A 21,078-nucleotide genomic window follows, 5' to 3' on the forward strand; every position below is an offset into this window, starting at 1 on the left:
CCTCAGCCTCCCAAGTAGATGGGATTACAGGTGCCTGCCACCACGCCCGGCTAATTTTTGTATTTTTAGTAGAGACAGGGTTTCACCATGTTGGCCAGGCTGGTCTCGAACTCCTGACCTCAGGTGATCCCCCCCACCTTGGCCTCCCAAAGTGCTGGGATTACAGGCGTGAGCCACCACACCCAGCCAACTTTTCTTAAATACATAAGAGAAGTGAGGTCACAAAGCAAACTGCTGCCCCCAAAATTGGACAGATAGGCCAATACAGAGAATGATGATGTATCAGAGCAAAAACTCCCATGGATGGGAACCAGTGCTGGGGTAGGAAAACCTGAATGTAACTGCTAGAAGTTAGGTATGGACAAGTCTGAAAGTTAAAAACTCCAGTCATAGAAGGAACCCCCACACTCTTGAGAATTTTAACTTTAGAAGCTTGACCTAGTTCTTACAGTAAATATTGGGAGAAAAATCCCCTTCCGTTTCCAGCAGTGGGAGGGAAAAGAGAACATTTTGAAATATGTTAGAGAACTCAGTTCTCAACAAGGTCTCCCTTCAGGAGAAACTATTTTAACTAGAAGCTGCCCTGCTGGGGCTTTATCAAAGCCTAACTGACCTGGGAAAAACTCAATACCCAATCCAGCCCACCTAGCCATCATGGCCCACCTAAGAAGGGAAAAAAAACTGAGAAACGTGTGTAAAGTTCATAGTCCAGAGGCACACTCTAACTGAAAGACTGAGACCTAATCATAGGACCATAGGATGACTTCCCTACCCCCACACCTTACCACCACATTACCAAAGGCCCATTTACGGCAGTTTCTTTTTCCCAGTACAGTATGTCCAGTTATCAGGAAAAACTTAACCGGGTAGACTAAAAACCAAAAAACACAGTTTGAAGAGACAGTGCAAGCATCAGAACCAGAGTCAATTGTGCCATAAATGTTGGAATTAACAGACAGAGAACCTAAAACAACTATGATTAGTATGCCAAGGGCTGCAACAGATAAAGTAGACAACATGCAAGAACAGATGGGCACTGTGAGCAGAAAGATGAAAATCCTAAGAAAGAACCCCCCAAAAAGGAGAAATACTAGAGATCAAAACTGCTATAACAGAAACGACAAATGCTGGCCGGGTGCGGTGGCTCACACCTGTAATCCCAATGCTTTGGGAGGCCGAGGCGAGCAGATCACCTGAGATCAGGAGGTCGAGACCAGCCTGACCAACATGGTGAAACCCCATCTCTACTAAAAGTACAAAAATTAGCTGGGTGTGGTGGCAGGCACCTGTAATCCCAGCTACTTGGGAGGCTGAGGCAGGAGAGTTGCTTGAACCTGGGAGGCCAGGGTTGCAGTGAGCCGAGATTGTGCCACTGCACTGCAGCCTGGACAACAAAGTGAGACTGTCTCAGAAAAAAAAATAAATGACAAATGCATTTGATAACCTGATTAGTACAGTGGACATAGCTGAAGAAAGAATCTCTAACCTTGAGAATATTTCAGGCCAGGCACAGTGGTTCATGCCTATAATCCCAGCACTTTGGGAGTGTGAGAGGATCACTTGAACCCAGGAGTTCGAGTTCCAGACCAACCTTGGCAACATAAGAGACCCTGTCTACACACACACACACACCAAAAAACAAAAAAACAAAAAAAAAAACACTTAGCCAGGCACTGTGGTGCACACCTGTGGTCCCAGCAACTCGAAGAGCTGAAGTGGGAGGATCGCTTGAGCCCAGAAGGTCAAGGCTGCAGTGAGCCATGATCATGCCACTGCACTGTAGTCTGGGCAACAGAGCAAGACCCTGTCTCCACCAATAATAATAATAATAATAATAATAATAATAATAATGGTATTGTAACAGAAACCTCTAAAAAAGAGAATATCCAAGGACTAAAGGATGACTACAAAAGCTATAGCATATATTTAATGAGAATATTAGAAAGAGAAGTAAGAAAGGAAGAGAAGAAATATTTGAAACAATAATGACAGAATTTCCCCCAAACTAATGTCAGACACCAAATATCCAAGGACTAAAGGATGACTACAAAAGCTATAGCATATATTTAATGAAAATATTAGAAGGAGATGGAAGAAAGGAAGAGAAGAAATATTTGAAACAGTGACAGAATTTCCCCCAAACTAATGTTAGACACCAAACCACAGACCCAGAGAAAGATAAATGCAAAAAGAAAAAAACAAAAAACAAAACACTATACTTAGGCATATCATTTGCATATCATTTTCAAACTACAGAAAATTGAGATAAAGACAAAATCCTAGCCTGGGCAACATGGCAAAACCCCATCTCTATAAAAAATATAAAAATTAGCTGAGAGTGATGGCATGCACCCATATTCCCAGGTACTCGGAAGGCTGAGGCAGGACTATCACTTGAGCCCGGGAGGTTGAGGCTACAGTTAGCCATGATCATACCACTCCAGCCTGGGTAACAGAGCAAGAGCCTATCTCAAAAAAAAAAAAAATCCTGAAAGAAGCCCGAGGAAAATAACACCTTACCTATAGAGAAGCAAAGGTAAGGATTACATCTGACTTCTCAGAAACAATGCAAGCAAGGAAAGAGTGGAGTGAAACATTTAACGTTATGAAAGAACAAAACCACCAACCTAAAATTCTGTACCCTGCAAAATTATTCTTTTCAGAAGTGAAAAAACAAAAATTGAAGGAATTTATTCCGTAACTTTTCAAAACAGAAAGCACTAGGCCCAGATGGGTTCACTGTTGAATCCCTTCCCTTCCCTTCCCTTCCCTCCCCTCCACTCCCCTCTCCTCCCCTCCCCCTTTTTCCTCCCTAGTAGCTGGGACTACAGGCGCATGCCACCATGCCCAGCTAATTTGTGTATTGTTTGTAGAGATGGAGTTTTGCCATGTTGCACAGACTGGTCTTGAACTCCTGAACTCAAGTGATCTGCCTGCCTTGGCCTCCCAGTGTGAGCCACAGCACCCAGCTAAAATTGTACCTATTCTCTACAATCTCTTTCATTAGATAGAAGCAGAGAGAATACTTCCCAGCTCATTTTGCAAGGCCAGCATTGCCCTAATTCCAAAATCAAAGATATTAGAGGAAAACAAAACTACAGACCAATATCTCTCATGAATGTAGATGCAAAAATCTATGAGGATTTCTAGGGCAGTGAAAATATTATGTGATACTATATATTATTATGATACTATAATGGTGGATGCCTGTCTATAGACATTTGTCCAAACCCATAAAATGCATAGTACCAAGAGTGAACCCAAATGTAAACTCTGGACCTTGGGTGATAATATGTCCATGTAGGTTCATCAGTGGTAACAAATGTACCATTGTGCTAAGGGATATTAATAATGGAAGAGTCTGTGCATGTGTGGAGCCGGAGAGTATATGGGATATCTCTGTACCTTCCTCTCAATTGTTTTTTAAGACAGTCTTGCTCTGTTGTCCAGGCTTGAGTGTAGTGGCATGATCACAGCTCACTTCAGCCTTGACCTCCTGGGCCCAAGTGATTTTTTTTTACATGATGTCTTGCTCTGTCACTCAGACTGGAGTGCAATACCACGATCTCAGCTCACTGCAACCTCCACCTCCCAGGTTCAATTCTCCTGTCTCAGCCTCCCGAGTAGCTTGGATTACAGGTGTGCACTACCATGCCTGGCTAATTTTTTGTATTTTTAGTAGAAACAGGGTTTCACCATGTTGGCCAGGCTGATCTCAAACTCCTGACCTCAAGTGATCCACTGTCCTTGGCCTCCCAAAGTACTGGTATTACAGGCATGGGCCACCGCGCCCATCGTCAAGTGATCTTCTCACCTCCATCTCCCGTGTTAACTGAGACTACAGGTGCATGCCACCATGCCTGGCTAACTTGTTTTTTCTTTTTGTGGAGATGGGGTCTCACTATGTTGCCCAGGCTAGTCTCGAACTCCTGGGCTCAAGCAATCCTCCCACCTCAACCTCCCAAAGTCCTGGGATTACAGGCATGAGCCACCGCGCCCAGCCAAAATAGGAACTTTGACTGGAATCAGTGAAGTTCTGAATGTTTTATTCTGTAATTCACCTCCCCTGCCTTTTTCTTTCTATTCTGTATAGCCTGTCTCCTTTTAGGCTGAAATGATTGAGTAATAAACCCAAGAAGTACTCTGGTAAATACTTGGAAATTCATAAGATCTAAAACACAATAATTTGGATACAGTAATTATTTAATAAATATCTATTGAGTGAATGAATATCTATTATCTATATAGATGAGACAACTGAAAAGAAGTCATGTCCTTGATTTTTTTATAATTCTCTTTGAAAATAAAATCAATTCGTAAAATAATTGCATCCCCAGAAAATCTTAAGTATAGGCTTTGAGCAAGAAAACACAGTTTTTTCTATCATATACCTACCAGGTGGGAGATTATTTATGGCAAAAGACAAAGTCTTCGCCCTTAAGTATCCTTTCTGAATTAAGAAAAGCAATTTTTTAGTATAGCTTACATAAAAAAACCTCAATGTATATAGTTCTCTGAGTTGTCTCTCTTGTCCTCCTTGTAAGCATTTTATTGGATTTTCTTTTTCTTTTTTTAAACAGACTAAAAAAGAAGCACCTGAGTGGTCTAAGAAACAAAAGCTGAAGAGCTAGTGTTTTGGATGGGAAGCACCTGTAGACCATTATATACTCCTGAAGTTCTTTTTCTGATGGAAAACAAAATTCAGCTTAATCGTGTACTCAGCATTTTTTAAATAACAATGTTTATTTGAACTAATATTAAATTAACAAATTCAGTGTAATCAAAATGTGTAAAGAACAAACAATATACTTTATTTTTTTTTCTATTTTATAAAATAAATATATATGCTATGGTTTAAATTTTGGAGCTTTCATAAATGTTCAATGCATTTTAAGTGTGTGGCTTATAAATATTTTGGTGAGTAGTTTTCTATACTACATAAATTCTGAGTTTAAATGTCATACACAAATACTAAGACACTTTGCATTTTTAAAAATTAAGAATCATTTGTGAAGTCCACTACGAGGTACTTCAAAAGCCCAGTAATGGTGGTCAGATACCATGTCGATGGATACAGATTGTTGACTCTTTTTTGAAGTTGTTTTTTTCTTATATTTTATATTACCACTAACCAATAAAATCTGGCAGAAAGTCTGCTATTCCATTGGTAAAGTGAAAATTTGGTGGAAAGTCTGTTGCTACATCAGTCATAACATTGTTGGACCAGATGTAATATGGATCAGATTTCTAGTCAGAAAAAAAATCAATAGGATTTTCTTTTGTCATAAAATATGCTCCATTTCTCATTGAAGTTGTATACTTTAAAAGAACGGAAGGAGGCAAGAGAGAGGAAAAAAGGAAAGAAATATATATATATACACACACATATATATGTATGTCCAGGTTTTTCAACCACTATTGACATTTTGTTTGTTTGTTTTTTTGAGACGGAGTCTCGCTTTGTTGCCCAGGCTGGAGTGCAGTGGCGTAATCTCTGCTCACTGCAGCCTCCGCCTTCCAGGTTCAGACAGTTCTCCTGTCTCAGCCTCCCGAGTAGCTGGGATTACAGGCACCCGCCACCACGCCCGGCTGATTTTTGTATTTTTAGTAGAGACAGGGTTTCACCATCTTGGCCAGGCTGGTCTCGAACTCCTGACCTCAGGTGATCCACCTGCCTTGGCCTCCCAAAGTGCTGGAATTACAGGCATGAGCCATCACACCCTGCCCACTATTGACATTTTTGGCTGGATAATTCTTTCTTAAGGGTGGACATAGGGTAAATCCTATGCATGTCATAATATATACCAGCATCCCTGGCCTTCAGCACTAGCTACCAGTTACACCCCCACCGCAACCCTAGTTTTTTGGTTTTTGGGTTTTTTTTCTTTTAGAGACAGAGTCTCTCTATGTTGCCCAAGCTGGTCTTGAACTCCTGGGCTCAAGCAGTCCTCCCTCCTCAGCTTCTCAAAAGTGCTGGGATGACAGGCATGAGCCACCTCACCTGGTCCCACCCCCAGTTTTAACAAGCCAAAAATGTCCTGGATGAAGACTAGGGTTCCTTCTACCTCTTGGCCATTGTGAATTGTCTTACTTTTTAACCCTTACCTCATCTTCTCCTGGTCATGGATTTTCTATTTATCTATCTGTTTATCTATCTATCTATCTATCTATCTATCTATCTATCTATCTAGAAACAGGGTCTTGCACTGTCACCCAGGCTGGAGTGCAGTGGCATGGTCATAGCTCAATGCAGCCTCAAACTCCTGGGCAAAAGGGATCCTCCCACCTTAGCCTCCCAAATAGCTGGAACTACAGGTGCATACCACTACACCTGGCTAGTTTCTTTTAAACTTTTTTAGAGACAGGGGTCTCAGTATGTTGCTCAGGCTGGGCTCAAGTGATTTTCCCACCTCAGCCTCCCCAGTAGCTGAGATTACAGGTGTGAGTCACCACACCTGGCTCTTACTTAAAAATAATAAAAACAAAAATTAATCATAACATTATTTTTTCTTGATAAATGTTTTATGAAATGTTGCCCAAATGCAAGTGTAATAGCCACCATTATCAAGCTCATTCTATCAGCCAGTTGCTGTGTTACATGCTTTCTACTCTTTATTTAATCTTCACAGTAACTCTGCTAAGTAAGCATTATCTTCATTTTTAAAATGAAAAAAACCAAGACTCAGTAAGGGTAACTAAATGGCCCAAGATCACACACATGATAAATAGAAGTGGATTTGAACCAAGTTGCTACGCTCTTTCCAGTACACGACACTGCTTCTCATTGCTTGCTTCCTATCCCTGGCTCCCAAGTTCACTTCAATAGCAAGAAATGCAGGGGAATTTTTAAATTTTTTTTAGATATGGTCTCACTTTGTTGCCCAGTCTAGTATCAAACTACTGGCCTTGAGCAATCCTCCCACTTCAGCCTCCAGAGTGAGTAGCTGGGATTGGAGGTGCAAGCCACCCTCCCAGCGAAAATTTTGTTCTATCACCTTTTCTTTGTGGGTAGGGGGGCTATGGGACTTAGCATAGTTGCATTGTTTTTGCTCAAGATAAGTTCATGGTTCTGAAACTTTGTTATTTATTTTATTATTATTATTATTTTTTTTTTTTTTTTTTTTTTTTTTTGCAGAAGCTTAACATTCCCATACTCGTAGTTGTACCCAGGCCACCTGGGTGAAAAACCAGGAATCCTAAGACCATGTGGGAGATGACTCTACTCCTAAAGAATTCCATGACTCTTATAATAGTTCTTACCAGGTTAACAGGATATACTCAGCTTTCAGAACCAACTAAATGGCTTGTATTCACTTTATTGATTCATACATTCTCTCATTGAACAAACAAGAAAAATCTAAAATGTGTAAGGCATTCAAACTATGTATTGTTTGTCTTCTTCTCAAAGGGCCCTGAAAAAGAATTCTATGATACCTCAAGCACCAAAGGAAGTTTACTTTCATCATCCTCAGTATAGAAATTTCCAAAAAGAAGTATCAGCTAGTGACCCAAGTACTCCAAATGCACTATATATATAAAGAAGATGCCACTTTTGCTGATTTCAGTAAGTCATACTTGGATAATCATACATCAGGAATGTTAAGGAAGATTCCCACACTTTAGGGAGGTTGAAGTTGTTAATGAGCCAGATTCGCTTTTATGCTAAGATCCTGAGACAGAAAGGCTACTCTATCTCAGTCTCTCTCTCTCTCTCTCTCTCTTTCTCTTTCTCTCTCTCTCTCTCTCTCTATATATATATGTTTTGTTTTTTTTCTTTGAGTTGGAGTCTCGCTCTGTCACCCAGGCTGGAGTGCAGTGGCGCGATCTCGGCTCACTGCAACCTCTGCCTCCTGGGTTCAAGCGATTCTCCTGCCTCAGCCTCCTGAGTTGCTGGGACTACAGGCACGCGCCACCATGTCTCACTAATTTTTTTGTATTTTTAGTAGAGATGGAGTTTCACATTGGCCAGGCCGGTCTCGAACTCCTGACCTCAAGTGATCCACCCACCTCAGCCTCCCAAAGTGCTTGGATTACAGATGTGAGCCACCGTGCCCAGCCAGAAAGGCTACTATATTATATAGCTTTGTGGTAGACTCCTGTGGGCCTCTTAGATTTAACAAAGGTAAGAATTCCCACTTAATTATTTGAAAAAACATTTCACTTTTATTAAAAATACTGCTGTTTGAAAAAGGTGCTTCTCCAGTGGCATTCAGTATTGGTGGCCTGGCATGGTGGGTACTACCCAATGAAGACTGTACTATATATTTATAGGCCATACTTATGAACACGTGTATATATATTTATATAAGATCTACCTATCTAGGATGGAAACTCGGGTGAAAATAAAATAGGGGGAAGGTAAAAAGTACATAGCACTTCCAGTTGTGAGCGAAGATTGTAACTAGAGAGCAGCCAGGAGCTTCCTGTCAGTAACCATGTTTTCAATAAATACTCTTTCATGTACAATAAATAAATAAAAAGCTGCTGCTCATATCTGAAATGTTCTCAAGTGAAACTGATGTCAGGAATTTATTTTCCCTTGCCTAATCTTACAGGATTAAAATTTGGGTTATTGGCCGGGCGTGGTGGCTCATGCCTGTAATCCCAGCACTTTGGGAGGCTGAGGCGGGTGGATCACGAGGTCAGGAGATCCAGACCATCCTGGCTAACACAGTGAAACCCCGTCTCTACTAAAAGTACAAAAAATTAGCCAGGCATGGTGGCGGGTGCCTGAAGTCCCAGCTACTTGGGAGGCTGAGGCAAGAGAATGGAGTGAACCCAGGAGGCGGATCTTGCAGTGAACCGAGATTGTGCCACTGCACTCCAGCCTGGGCGACAGAGCGAGACTCTGTCTCCAAAAAAAAAAAAAAAAAATGGGGTTATTGCAACTTTCCCGCTGATACTGGATAGGCTAGCAGTGGATATTAGCCTATCCAATATCAGTGAGAAATATATTTTATTTTCATATAACTCATTTTAAAAATTAATAAATACTATAAATGCTCTAAAGAAAGACTTCCTAAGGCTTAGAGGTCACCAACAAAGCTAGCCAACTAGTACCAAGAGTATCCCATGGTATCATTTACTTTGGTTGATTTACAGAGCTCACAGTCCAGTCCTCAGCTTTACAGGCTCAGAAATTTAATTTTATTAGTGCACTAAAGATGACACGTCTTTCAGGAGTGTGCCCATATTTACTGGTGCATAGATCATAATGTTTATGTATTACTTCTGAGAGAAAAGTAAAACTGATATTCAGAATATGACTTATTGGAATCAGCACACCTGGCATCTTCTATCCCTATTTCCTCCTAGCTTCTGCCACACTATACACTCATATTTTTCTCCTTCATCCTCTTCTACCTGATCATAAAACACTGAATTTTTCAGAGCTTTTTTCCCTCTAAGCCTATTCATTCCATTCTGTACTTACTCTCAGATAATTTCTACACCCTGGCTTCAGCTACTAAATGCCACTATTTGCAAACGTATGTCCCCAGTTCAGACGGTTCCTTTTAACCACCTGCCTACTTGACATTTCTACTTGGATGTCCCATTGTGACCTCAAACTTAACATGTATTAAACTGAACTCACCAACTTTCTCCTCCAGTGTTTTCAATTTCAATAAATGGTACTACCGTTTATTTACTCAGTGACTTATACCACAAAACCAAGAGTCATCCAAGACCCTTCTCTTGTTAACTACCAGCATTCAATTACCAAGCCCTGTTGATCTGCCTCATATTTTTTTTTACTTTTGATTGTGAAAATTTCCGGCCGGGCATGGTGGCTCACGCCTGTAATCCCAGCACTTTGGGAGGCCTAGGCAGGAGGATCACCTGAGGTCAGGAATTCGAGACCAGCCTGGCCAACATGGTGAAACCCCGTCTCTACTGAAAATACAAAAATTAGCTGGGTGTGGTGGCGCATGCCTGTAATCCCAGCTACTCGGGAGGTTGAGGCAGGAGAATTGCTTGAAACCGGGAGGCAGAGGCTGCTGTGAGCCCAGGTCGTGCCACTACACTCCAGCCTGGGCGACAGAGTGAGACTCTGTCTCAAAAAAAAAAAAAAAAAAAAGAAAAGAAAAAAAATTTTCAAATACACAAAACGGCAAAGGAAACGTCAAGACAGGATATATTCATTGTCTTGATTGTGGCAATGGTTTAACAGATATATACCTATGTCAACATTTATCAAATTGTACATTTTAAAATGTACAGTTTTGTTTTGTTTTTTTGAGGTGGAGTCTCACTCTGTCACCCAGGCTGGAGTGCAATGGCGTGATCTCGGCTCACTGCAAGCTCTGCCTCCTGGGTTCAAGCAATTCTCCTGCCTCAGCCTCCTGAGTAGCTGGGATTACAGGCACCCGCAACCACGCCTGGCTAATTTTTGTATTTTGGTAGAGACGGGGTTTCACCATGTTGGCCAGGCTGGTCTCGAACTCATGGCCTTAAGTGATCTATCCTCTTCAGCCTCCCAAAGTGCTAGGATTACAGGTGTGAGCCACCTCACCTGGCCAAAATGTGCAGTTTATTATATGTCAGTTGCACCTCAGTAAAGATGTTTTTTGAAAGGAGGAAAGAGGGAGAGAAGGAGGAAGGTGGGCAGGTGGGCAGGCAGTCAGGCAGGCACCATCTAGAAAGCCCTGATGAAGCCAATGACTTAACAAACATCAATGAATGCTAAAACAATTAGATAAAAGGATAATAGGGAATATTATATCAGGCCATAACCACCTATAATCACTAGTCAACCTTAGTATCATTAAAATGAGACAACCAGACATTATGTGCTTCCTGATGTGATGTGATGTGAAGTATAAAGCAATACATGTATAGTATTTTTGTCAAAAATTTTAAGATTTTAGCTGAATCAAATTGAGTCTTCAGATCCAACTTCCAATCTACAGGCAAAACAAGAAAGAGAAAATCAAGCTAAAAGACGCCAGGAGGAAGCAATTGACTAAATCCAGAACACAGAACATTCTGGGCACTGGGAAGGACAATTGCTTTTAGGCCTTCCTTATTTTGAGGCATTTTTAATAAAGCTGTAAAATAATACATTTTTAAAGAGAGGGAAAAACTCATGAGTTCCCACTGATATATCCAATTCTAATTTGAAATTTAAAGATTTCAATTCTCTGATTTTACATGTGTGTTTCATTTCCTGTGTGTGAATTGTTAACACCACCTTAGCTCAAGCCATCATGTCCTCCTCCCTAGGATTCTTCGGTAGTCTCCTAACTGGTCTTCCTAAATTTACTCATGCCATTCTCCGCAGCAAAGAATGGATTTTTTTTACACTGTGATTTTTTATTTTGAATTTAACCTACAGTTTATACAAGAGATTTATAAGACATGAACTTGGAAAACAGAACAAAATGCAATTGAGGTATAAGAGCACAGTATGTGCTTTAAATTTATCTTTAAATTTAAAGATAAAGGAGGTAAAGAAAAACTGTATTCCTTAATGCAATCACCACAATGTTTATCGTAACATTGTACGTCACCAACAAATTTTTAAAGTATTAACTATTTTGATCATAATGAGTGTTTGCAATAGTTGCAGAAAGATATTTCACTTACTGCCTTCACAGACTATTAAGTTCAGAAATAACTTAAAAGCTACCGTATTGGCATAACATCAAGATAAACAAATATTTCCTAAATAGATGCATAAAAACATATATTTTATTGTCCTCAGCCCGTAGCTCCTAAAGGTATCTTAAATTTAGCCAATCCTTTTAGCTCTTGCATTTTAAATATGCTATGCTTCCTTTATTTTTATTTATTTATTTATTTATTTTTTGAGCTGGAGTCTCACTCTGTCACCCAGGCAGGAGTTCAGTGGCACAATCTCCACTCACTGCAACCTCCGCCTCCCAGGTTCAAGTGATTCTCCTGCCTCAGCCTCCTGAGTAGCTGGGATTACAGGCGCCCACCAGCACGCCCAGCTAATTTTTAGTAGAGACAGGGTTTCACCATGTTGGCCAGGCTGGTCTCGAACTCCTGACCTCAGGTGATCCACCCCACCCGCCTCAGCCTCCCAAAGTGCTGGGATTATAGGCATAAGTCACCATGTCCGGCACTTCCTTTATATTTAAGGAGGGCATCTATAGTTAAGAAAAAGTTTCCTAGATTTTTTTTTTGTCACAAATAGAATGAAATGCAATGAATAGAACAGAATAAAAATGACTGTCTTCTTAACCCAGAAGCAATACAAAATATCCATGCACTTTTCTTCTAATAATGGAAATGCATACGTATCCCTTGATAAGAAAAGAAAAAAAGTCTTAAGCTCTAAACATTTAAATTATTCAGTTCCACAGCTTATAATACAGCAGTTACGTTCCTTGTTGATAGCTTCATAAAAACTACTAAGTAGTTTCAAATGTATAGTAAAAGCACAATTTTATCTTAATTTTCTAAAATGTCCAGTCATGTAAAATAAAGAGATCAAAAACAGAGAAAAAAAAATTTAATTACAATTTTTTCCTTCAAAAAAATCAAAACTTAATTCCAATAAATGAGAAGGAATGTTAGCTGACAAAAATGAAAAAAAAAAAAAAAAATGGCTGGGAGCAGTGGCTCATGCCTGTAATCCCAGCACTTTGGGAGTCCGAGTGGGAAGATTGCTTGAGATCAGGAGTTTGAGACCAGCCTGGCCAACATGGCAAAACCCCATCTCTACTGAAAATATAAATAGTTCCAGCTACTTGGGAGGCTGAGGCAGGAGAATCACTTGAACCCAGAAGGCGGAGGCTGCAGTAAGCCAAGATGGTGCCACTGCACTCTAGCCTAGGTGATATAGGGAGAAAAAAAAGAAAAGAAAAGAAAAGAAAAGAAAAAGGGACATAAGATTAACTTTGGGGTGGTGTTTAGTTTGTGGGAATAGTTTCTGTCTCCTGAACCCTGGAGGGAAATGCAACAAATCTAAAAAGTAGTAGAATAACCCCAAAGGTGTGTTCATGAATGTTTAACCATCAGCTCCCAGGAAAAAAGACCCTGATTTTCATAGTGGGGCCTAGATTTTCATGGCAGGATGGAATGAATGAATACTCCCACTATGGCCAGCGTAGAGCTACCAAAATGGGGCTAGGAAGAGGTGCTCACACTCAGCTCACTGGGCTACACCATTCCAGCAAACACTGCCCAGGCCACAGGGTACAGCCCCTGCCTGATCCAAACCCAAACTTCTTTTGAGCTCCTCCATGGTATTCAGTGGCCTTTTTTGAATTCCTTAAACTCTTCCAGCTGTTTCTTTTCTCAGGCTCTTCACCACATTCTGCCTTCTCTACTTAGAATACTGCCTACCTAGAATACTAACCTCCCCTAAGTCCTCCTCATCCTCTAGATCTCAGGTTTCTGATATACACACACACAAAGCGAGAAAGCAGATCGCAATATAAGATGTTAGGGGTTTTTGGGGGTGTTTTGTTTTTGAGACAGGGTCTCACTCTGTTGCCCAGGCTGCAGTGCAGTGGTACAATTATGGCGCACTGCAACCTTAACCTCTGGGTCTCAAGCAATCCTCCCACTTCAGCCTTTCAAGTAGCTGGGATCACAGGTGCATGCCACCATGCCCAGCTAAGTTTTTGTTTGTTTGTTTTTGTAGAAACACGGCCTCATTATGATACCCAGGCTGGTCTCGAATTCCTAGACTCAAGTGATCCTCCCACCTCAGCCTCCCAAAGTGTTGAGCTAACAGGTGTGAGCCACCAAGCCCCATCTAAAATGTATTTCTTAACCAGATGCAGTGGCACACTTGTAGTCCCAGCTACTTGGGAGGCTGAGGCAGGAGAATTCCTTGAGCCCAGGAGTTCCAGCCTGCACAACATAGCAAGACCTCATCTCTATAAAAATAATTAAATAAAATAAAAGCATTTATTATAGTTCATGGCCAAAAACAAGCTTTTAAAGACCACTGCCCTAGACACTGCCAAGATATGCATTCTCCTCCAGACTTTGATTTTATGGATTTCAGATTGGCAATCCCCATCCACCTCTGTCATTACCACATTGTCTCACATGTGCTAATTTATTCTAGACCTGGAAGCCAGTGAACCTGCTTTCCTGATGACTACATACCTCTGCTCTAAACCAGGAAATGATGACTTCATAGTTTCACTCACAGAGGATTGTTTTTCCCCAGTTCTTACATGTTACACGCAATACCTTCAAGCCTCATACCAGCAACACAAATTATATTTCATTTATTTCCAGTGTTGCTATTGTAATGTGATCTGGAGTAATCATTCAGTAATCATTCAGACTTCGAATACTTTAACATCCCTCTGAAAAAAGAATGTACTTAGGACATGAATCCATTGGTCAGAAAAAAAAAAAAAAGAAAAAAATGAAAGAAATTTTTAAAAAGAATGTACCTCATATCTCAACCAAGTCATTGAAATACAATTGAAATTCCATTTTAAAGCGTCATTAAAGTCATTCTAATCACCTTACAAACATTGTCTTTAAATAACAGGGTTTATTTATATCGTTGGTATTTATTTCCATTGACATCATTTTCAAGAAAGCACTATGAAATTCTCCAAGGCCATGTACTTTTCAGATACCTATTTCTCTTTCTCTCTTGCTCTTATCTCTCCTCTCTCCCTCTCTCTTTCTATTTTTGAAAAAGCTTTTTAAAATTTCTTTAATTAACAAATTGGTACCTGAATCAGAATAATGGATCTGTTTTTGTTTCCTCTTTAACTTTGTTACTTTATGTCATGTAATTATTGAATACTGAATATCTTTTCTATATCTAATCATGCTTTATCTTCTCTTTAACAACTATAGAACAATTAGAGGATCTAAAATTAAATTTTTATCCCCTAAACTTTCAAAGTTCACAGCATATGCAATTTTCTGAGTGCCATCTGTTAGGGCTTTATTAAGCAAGTTGTTAATGTTATGTAGCAAACATGTAGCAGAAATGTCACTAACATTTTAAATTGTGCTCTAAAATATGTGTAGGCATTATAAACTAGTGATGTCTTCTCTCTCATTACTGTCCTCACTTATTTCTAATACTGCAATCAGAGTCGTAATGTGTCTCTTTTACTTTCAGTTCCTGCCATTTATTTCTGGTATGATCATCTTGATTTACTATTATTAGTATGATTGGGTCATTATCATTACCTGTTACTAGCACAGTTCCAGGAATGTACTATCCACTCTACAAAACGTTAATTTCTTTCTTTTGGCATTTTCTAAAAATATATATATAGTCTATTTACATAGATATTCAAATGCTTATACATAAAGATATATTCAAAAGGCTCAGCCGGTCGCAGTGGCTCACACCTGTAATCCCAGCACTTTGGGAGGCCAAGGCGGGCGGATCACCTGAGGTCAGGAGTTCAAGACCAACCTGGCCAACACAGTGAAACCCCATCTCTACTAAAAATACAAAAATTACCTGGGCTTGGTGGCATGCGCCTATGGTCCCAGCTACTCAGGAGGCTGAGGCAGGAGAACTGCTTGAACCCAGGATGCAGAGGTTGCAGTGAGCCAAAATCACACCACTGCACTCCAGCCTCGGAGACGGAGCGAGACTCCATCACAAAAAAAAAAAAAAAGGTTGGGGGGGCGACGCTTTCATTAATACCAGAAGCTAGAGCAAAGAACAAAGCTTTGATGCTAGGGACCTCGAATAAATAATGAAAACATTTATCTAATTCCTATTACCTTTGGTGACTAAAAGAAAGATAAAATGCTGTGTCCATTAGATCAAACTCTAGGAGAGCAAAGAACACGTCTGTGATATTGACTGCTGGTATCCTCAGAGCTTAGAACAACAAATATACACTACAAGATGGCCGAATCAATGAATCAGTGGGCAAGCAGGAACTGCAGCCAGGTCTTTACTTGTGCGGCACTGATGTCCACAGCTACGAATTTTTGTTAATCATAGAATTAATTGGTGTGTCCATCCAGTTAACCAAAATTAATTATATGGCCAAATACACCAGAAAATGTTTGTCCTTGTAGGATCTTTTCTTTATTTTTATGTTTTTAAATAGAGACAGGGTCTCACTCCATCACCCAGGCTGGAGTGCAGTAGTGCAGTCATGGCTCACTGCAGCCTTGAACTCCTGGGCTCAAGCAACCCTCCTGCCTTAGCCTCCCAAGTAGCTAGGACTACAGGCCCATGCCACCACTCCCAGCTGATTTTTTTATTTTTTGTACAGACGGGTCTCACTATGTTGCCCAGGCTGGTCTCAAATTCCTGCCTTCATGGAATCCTCCTGCCTTGGCCTCCCAAAGGGCTGGGATTATAGGCATGAGCCACTCCACCCAGTCCATGTGGAATCTTTTATCTTTTTTACTTTTTTCATTTTCATTTTTTTTAAATAGAAACAGAGTCTCCCTATGTTGCCCAGGCTGGTCTTGAACTCCTGGGCTCAAGGGATCCTCCTGCCTTGGCCTCCTAAAGTGCCGGGATTACAGAAGTGAGCCGCCACACCTGGCTCCATGTGGGGTCTTTAGACACAGATTCTTTATGGGCCTGTTCTTTCAAAAAAAGTGTAATAAAATTTAGCATGTGAGTGTTCTAGCAAACAGTCATACAGATAGGTGAATTGAGCTTAAAATGTTTTTTGATTTTTTTTTTTTTTTTTTTTTTGAGATGGAGTCTCACTCTGTTACCAGGCTGGAGTGCAGTGTCGTGATCTCAGCTCACTGCAACCTCCGACTCCGTGGTTCAAGTAATCCTCCTGTCTCAGCCTCCCGAGTAGCTGGGACTACAGGCACGTGCCACCACGCCCAGCTAATTTTTGTATTTTTAGTAGAGACGGAGTTTCACCATGTTGCCCAGGCTGGTCTCGAACTCCTGACCTCGTAATCCGCCTGCCTCAGCCTCCCAAAGTGCTGGGATGACAGGTGTGAGCCACAGCACCCAGCCAAAAAAATTGATTCTTATTTGTTTTGGTTCCATACGATCAGGGGTAAATGGCCTTAGGCAGAAATATACAGAATTATAGAATGTTGGTATTATTTTTTTGTCATCTAAATAATCTTAAATTTGTTGGGGTTTTTGTTGTTGTTGTTGTTGTTTGTTTGTTTGTTTTTTGAGATGGAGTCTCGCTCTGTCACCCAGGCTGGAGTGCAGTGGCATGATCTTGGCTCACTGCAACCTCTGCCTCCCAGGTTCAAGCGATTCTCCTGCCTCAGCCTCCTGAGTAGCTGGAATTACAGGTGCATGCCACCAGGCCTGGCCAATTTTTGTATTTTTAGTAGAGATGGGGTTTCACCATGTTGGCCAGTCTCATGTCAAGCTCCTGACCTCAAGTGATCTGCCTGCCTCGGCCTCCCAAAGTGCTGAGATTACAGGCGTCAGCCATCATGTCCGGCCCTAGATTTGTTTTTTAAATACCTCGATTGTATAATGTGTTCAATATGTAGATATATAATTTCTTAAATTAATATTCTGAGGCTTAGTGTTCAGCCTGTCTCCCTATACCTCCACATCACTCTATAGTCCATTTCTCTTTATTTTCTTTAGAGCAGTATCTGTAATTTTCTTCTTTCTTTTTTATTTGCTTATTGCCTATCCTATCTAAATAGAATATAATACATTCCATGAAAGCCAACAGTCTTATCTGTGTCGCTGCTGTATCCCCAGCACACAGAACAATTGACTCCCCTGTCAAATTTTGTTCAATGGTAGGAAGAAAGAAAGAAAAGAAGGGAAGTGACATTTACTTTTAATTTTTTTGTATTGAATTTTTGTTGGAAACAAATTTTAAAAACTAATTAGATCATCCTTTCTCCTCCCACATTACCCAGAAAAGCAAGGAAGGTCATTGTCTATCTCGTTATTGCTAGGCACTGAAACAGCTCAGTATCTTAACATATTTTTTCTCTGATCTCAGAAAACAACAAGTTTCTTCCTTCCAAGATTAGCCCCTTTGTGCTTGTTGCACTCTTTATATTGAGATGCACGGGCAGCAATGAGATGATCCCTGAAGAATGTGGACTGAGAAATGCAGGAGACCCAAGACAAAATCCCAACAGATACCAACAGCTGAGGAAAGGACAAAAGAGAAAACACAGAAAGGAGACCCTCCTTCACTCTCATTTACCCATTACAACCTGGTTCCTTCCTCAATTACTGAAGTAAAACTATCTCCCAAAGCGCGGGCTCCACCTGCTACTACTGAGTCCCTAAGCCTTTGTCTCTCTCTTCTTCCAGTGTAAATGCTCTTTTCCCTCAGCCCTTCCCATAAAGTCATTCTTCAGTGTTCAGCTGAGTCCCATGTTTTGTCTTGTTTTTCTCTACTCTTCTTTGAGATAGAAAGTATTAGAGGGAAAGCCAGGCACAGTGGCTCATGCCCGTAATCCCAGTGCTTTGGGAGGCCTAGGTCAGAGGATCTCTTGAGGCCAGGAGTTTGAGGCCAGCCTGGGCAATGTAGCAAGACCCCATCTCTACAAAAAAATTTAAAAATTAGCCAGATTTGGTGGTGTGTGCATGTAGTCTCAGATACTTGGGAGGCTGAGGGGAGAGGATTGCTTGAGCCAGGTGGTAGAGGATGCAGTGAGCTATGATCCTATGACTGCACTCCAGCCTGGGCAACAGAGGGAAACCTTGTCTCTAAAAAGGAAAAGAAAAGAGAAAAGAAGAGGAGAAGGGAAGGGAAGGGGAAGGAGAAGTGGGAAAGAGAAAAGAAAGAAAGGAAAAGGTGCAGCAAGCCAGTATGGCACGTGTATACGTATGCAACAAACCTGCACGTTCTGCACATGGATCCCAGAACTTCAGTAAAGTTTTTATTTTACTTAAAGTAAAATTAAAAAAAAAAAAAATAGAAAGAAAGGAAAAAAATATTAGAGGGAAATAAATGTGTCCTCTCTCCCCTGCCCCCAAACTCTACCTGTTTTCCATAAGGGTGGATTTTTCCACATATTCCTGCCTCTTTCTGTCTCCTGACTGTCTGATTGCTACATTTCCTTTGAGGGACTGACTTGTGTAGTTCTTTTTCCTGTCCGTTTTTTCTCTACAAAAGAACCAGCCACCAGCCTAGTCTATTCCTGGGACAGTTCTTTGTTCCCCGTGTTGCAGGTCTTCATCGTCCCATGTGACTGGTGGGTAAGTCGAAGACACAGTGGGGGTGGGAGTGGGGATGCTTCAAGCCCATTTGGCCTTCGCAATAAACTATGACTTCCAACATTTTAAATTTAAAAGTAATATTTTAAATCTCTCTTTTGTCTTCCACTGCCTGAAAAGAGAGGTGCTATTTATTGAACTCTTGACATCTCTACAACAGTAAACATAATTTGAAAAAAATGAAATCTCTATACTGGGTCTCTGTCCCCCAGGCTGGAGTACAGTGGTGTGATCATGGCTCACTGTGGCCTCCAGCTCCTCAGCTCAAGCCATTCTCCTGCTTCAGCCTCCCGAGTAGCTGGGACTACAGGCATAAGCCACCATGCCTGGCTAATTTGTTTTTTTTTTGTTTGTTTGTTTGTTTGTTTTGCGGGGCTGGGGTCTCACTGTGTTGCCTAGGCTGGTCTTGAACTCCTGGGCTTAAGCAATCTTCCTGCCTCAGCCTCCCAAAGTGCTAGGATTATAAACATGAGCCACCTCGCCTGTCCTCATATCTTGATTTATTGTCATATGTTCTTTTCACCCTTCCTTTTCTCAAGATACCTGTCTAGTCTCTGTTCAAACATACTGTTCCTCCCAAGAGTCAGTAAAGACTAATTTATGTAACCAAAAAGTCTCCATCAGTTTGGAAAAACAGGTATCAATAAATTCTAATTGTTGTACAACTGTATTTTTTAATTTTCTTTTTTCTTTTCCTTTTTTTTTTTTTTTTTTTTTTTGAGACAGAGTCTCACTCTGTTTCCCAGGCTGGAGTGCACTGGCATGATCTCGGCTCACTGCAGCCTCAACTTCCTGGGTTCAAGTGATCCTCCTGCCTCAGCCTCCAAGGAGCTGAGACCACAAGCACGAACCACCACACCCAGCTATTTTTTTGGTATCTTTTAGTAGAGACAGCATCTCACCATGTTGCCCAAGCTTAACTGTATTTTTTTTTTAAGATTTAAGTGATGAAAGTATTTTTCTGAATGAATGAGAGATTAATCCATCAATTACTGTCATGCGTTTTCTTTTCTTTTTTCTTTTGAGACGCAGTTTTGCTCTTGTTGCCCAGGTTGGAGTGCAATGGCACAATCTTGGCTCACCACAACCTCCGCCTCCCGGGTTCAAGTGATTTTCCTGCCTCAGCCTCTGGAGTAGCTGGGATTACAGCTGCCCGCCACCACACCCAGCTAATTTTTTGTATTTTTAGTAGAGATGGGGTTTCACCATATTGGCCAGGCTGGTCTTGAACTCCTGACCTCAGGTGATTCACCCACCTCGGCCTTCCAAAGTGCTGGGATTACAGGCGTGAGCCACCGTGCCCGGCTGTCATGCATTTTCATGAATGATTTGCAAATCTTCCTCTGTAGCCTTTACAATCCCTGAAGTCTCTCCTACCTCAGTTCCTGTGTTACTCATTGTTTACAGAATATTTCCTCTTAACTTTTTTCATTGCTCTACTGCCCTACATATTTTTTAAATGTTTTTTTAAACATTTTTTATTGTTATTTTTATTGTTATTTTTATTTTTTTGAGACCGAGTCTCACTCTGTCACCCAGGCTGGAGTGCGGTGGCACGATCTTGGCTCACTGCAACCTCTGCCTCCTGGCTTGAAGCTATTCTCCTGCCTCAGCCTCCCGAGTAGCTGGGATTACAGGCACCCACCACCACACTTAGCTGATTTTTGTATTTTTAGTAGAAACAGGGTTTCACCATGTTGGCCAGGCTTGTCTTGAACTCCCGACCTCAGGTGATCTGCCCACTTCGGCCTCCCAAAGTGCTGAGATTACAGGTGTGAGCCAGCTAACTTTTTTTTTAAAAGAGTGATGGGAGTCTCACTATTCTTCCCAGGGTGGACTTGAACTCCTGGGATCAAGAGATCCTCCTGCCTCAGCCTCCGAGTATCTGGGACTGTAGGTGGGGCCCCCTAAAAACTTTTTTTTATTTTGAGACAGGGTCTTACTCTGTTGCCGAGGCTGGAGTACAGTGG

At 41.0% G+C, this 21,078-nt stretch overlaps 1 protein-coding gene across 4 annotated transcripts in view; it reads left to right on the forward strand.

Moving 5' to 3' along the window:
- PIBF1 (progesterone immunomodulatory binding factor 1) overlaps nucleotides 1-21,078 on the forward strand; it is a 298,753-nt gene that overhangs the window by 231,587 nt on the left and 46,088 nt on the right. For 3 of the 4 annotated variants that reach the window (XM_001136372.5, XM_063792192.1, XM_054665364.2), the window contains one exon: nucleotides 4,581-4,859. The exons of the other annotated variant lie outside the window; for it this stretch is intronic. In XM_001136372.5, coding sequence (XP_001136372.1) covers nucleotides 4,581-4,631 — 51 coding nt within the window. In that variant the 3' untranslated portion in view covers nucleotides 4,632-4,859. Of the gene's footprint in view, nucleotides 1-4,580; nucleotides 4,860-21,078 lie in introns of those variants that run through there. 4 annotated transcript variants of the gene reach the window in all.

This window comes from Pan troglodytes, chromosome 14 (genome assembly GCF_028858775.2).
Source record: "Pan troglodytes isolate AG18354 chromosome 14, NHGRI_mPanTro3-v2.0_pri, whole genome shotgun sequence".
NCBI classification, from domain to species: domain Eukaryota; kingdom Metazoa; phylum Chordata; class Mammalia; order Primates; family Hominidae; genus Pan; species Pan troglodytes.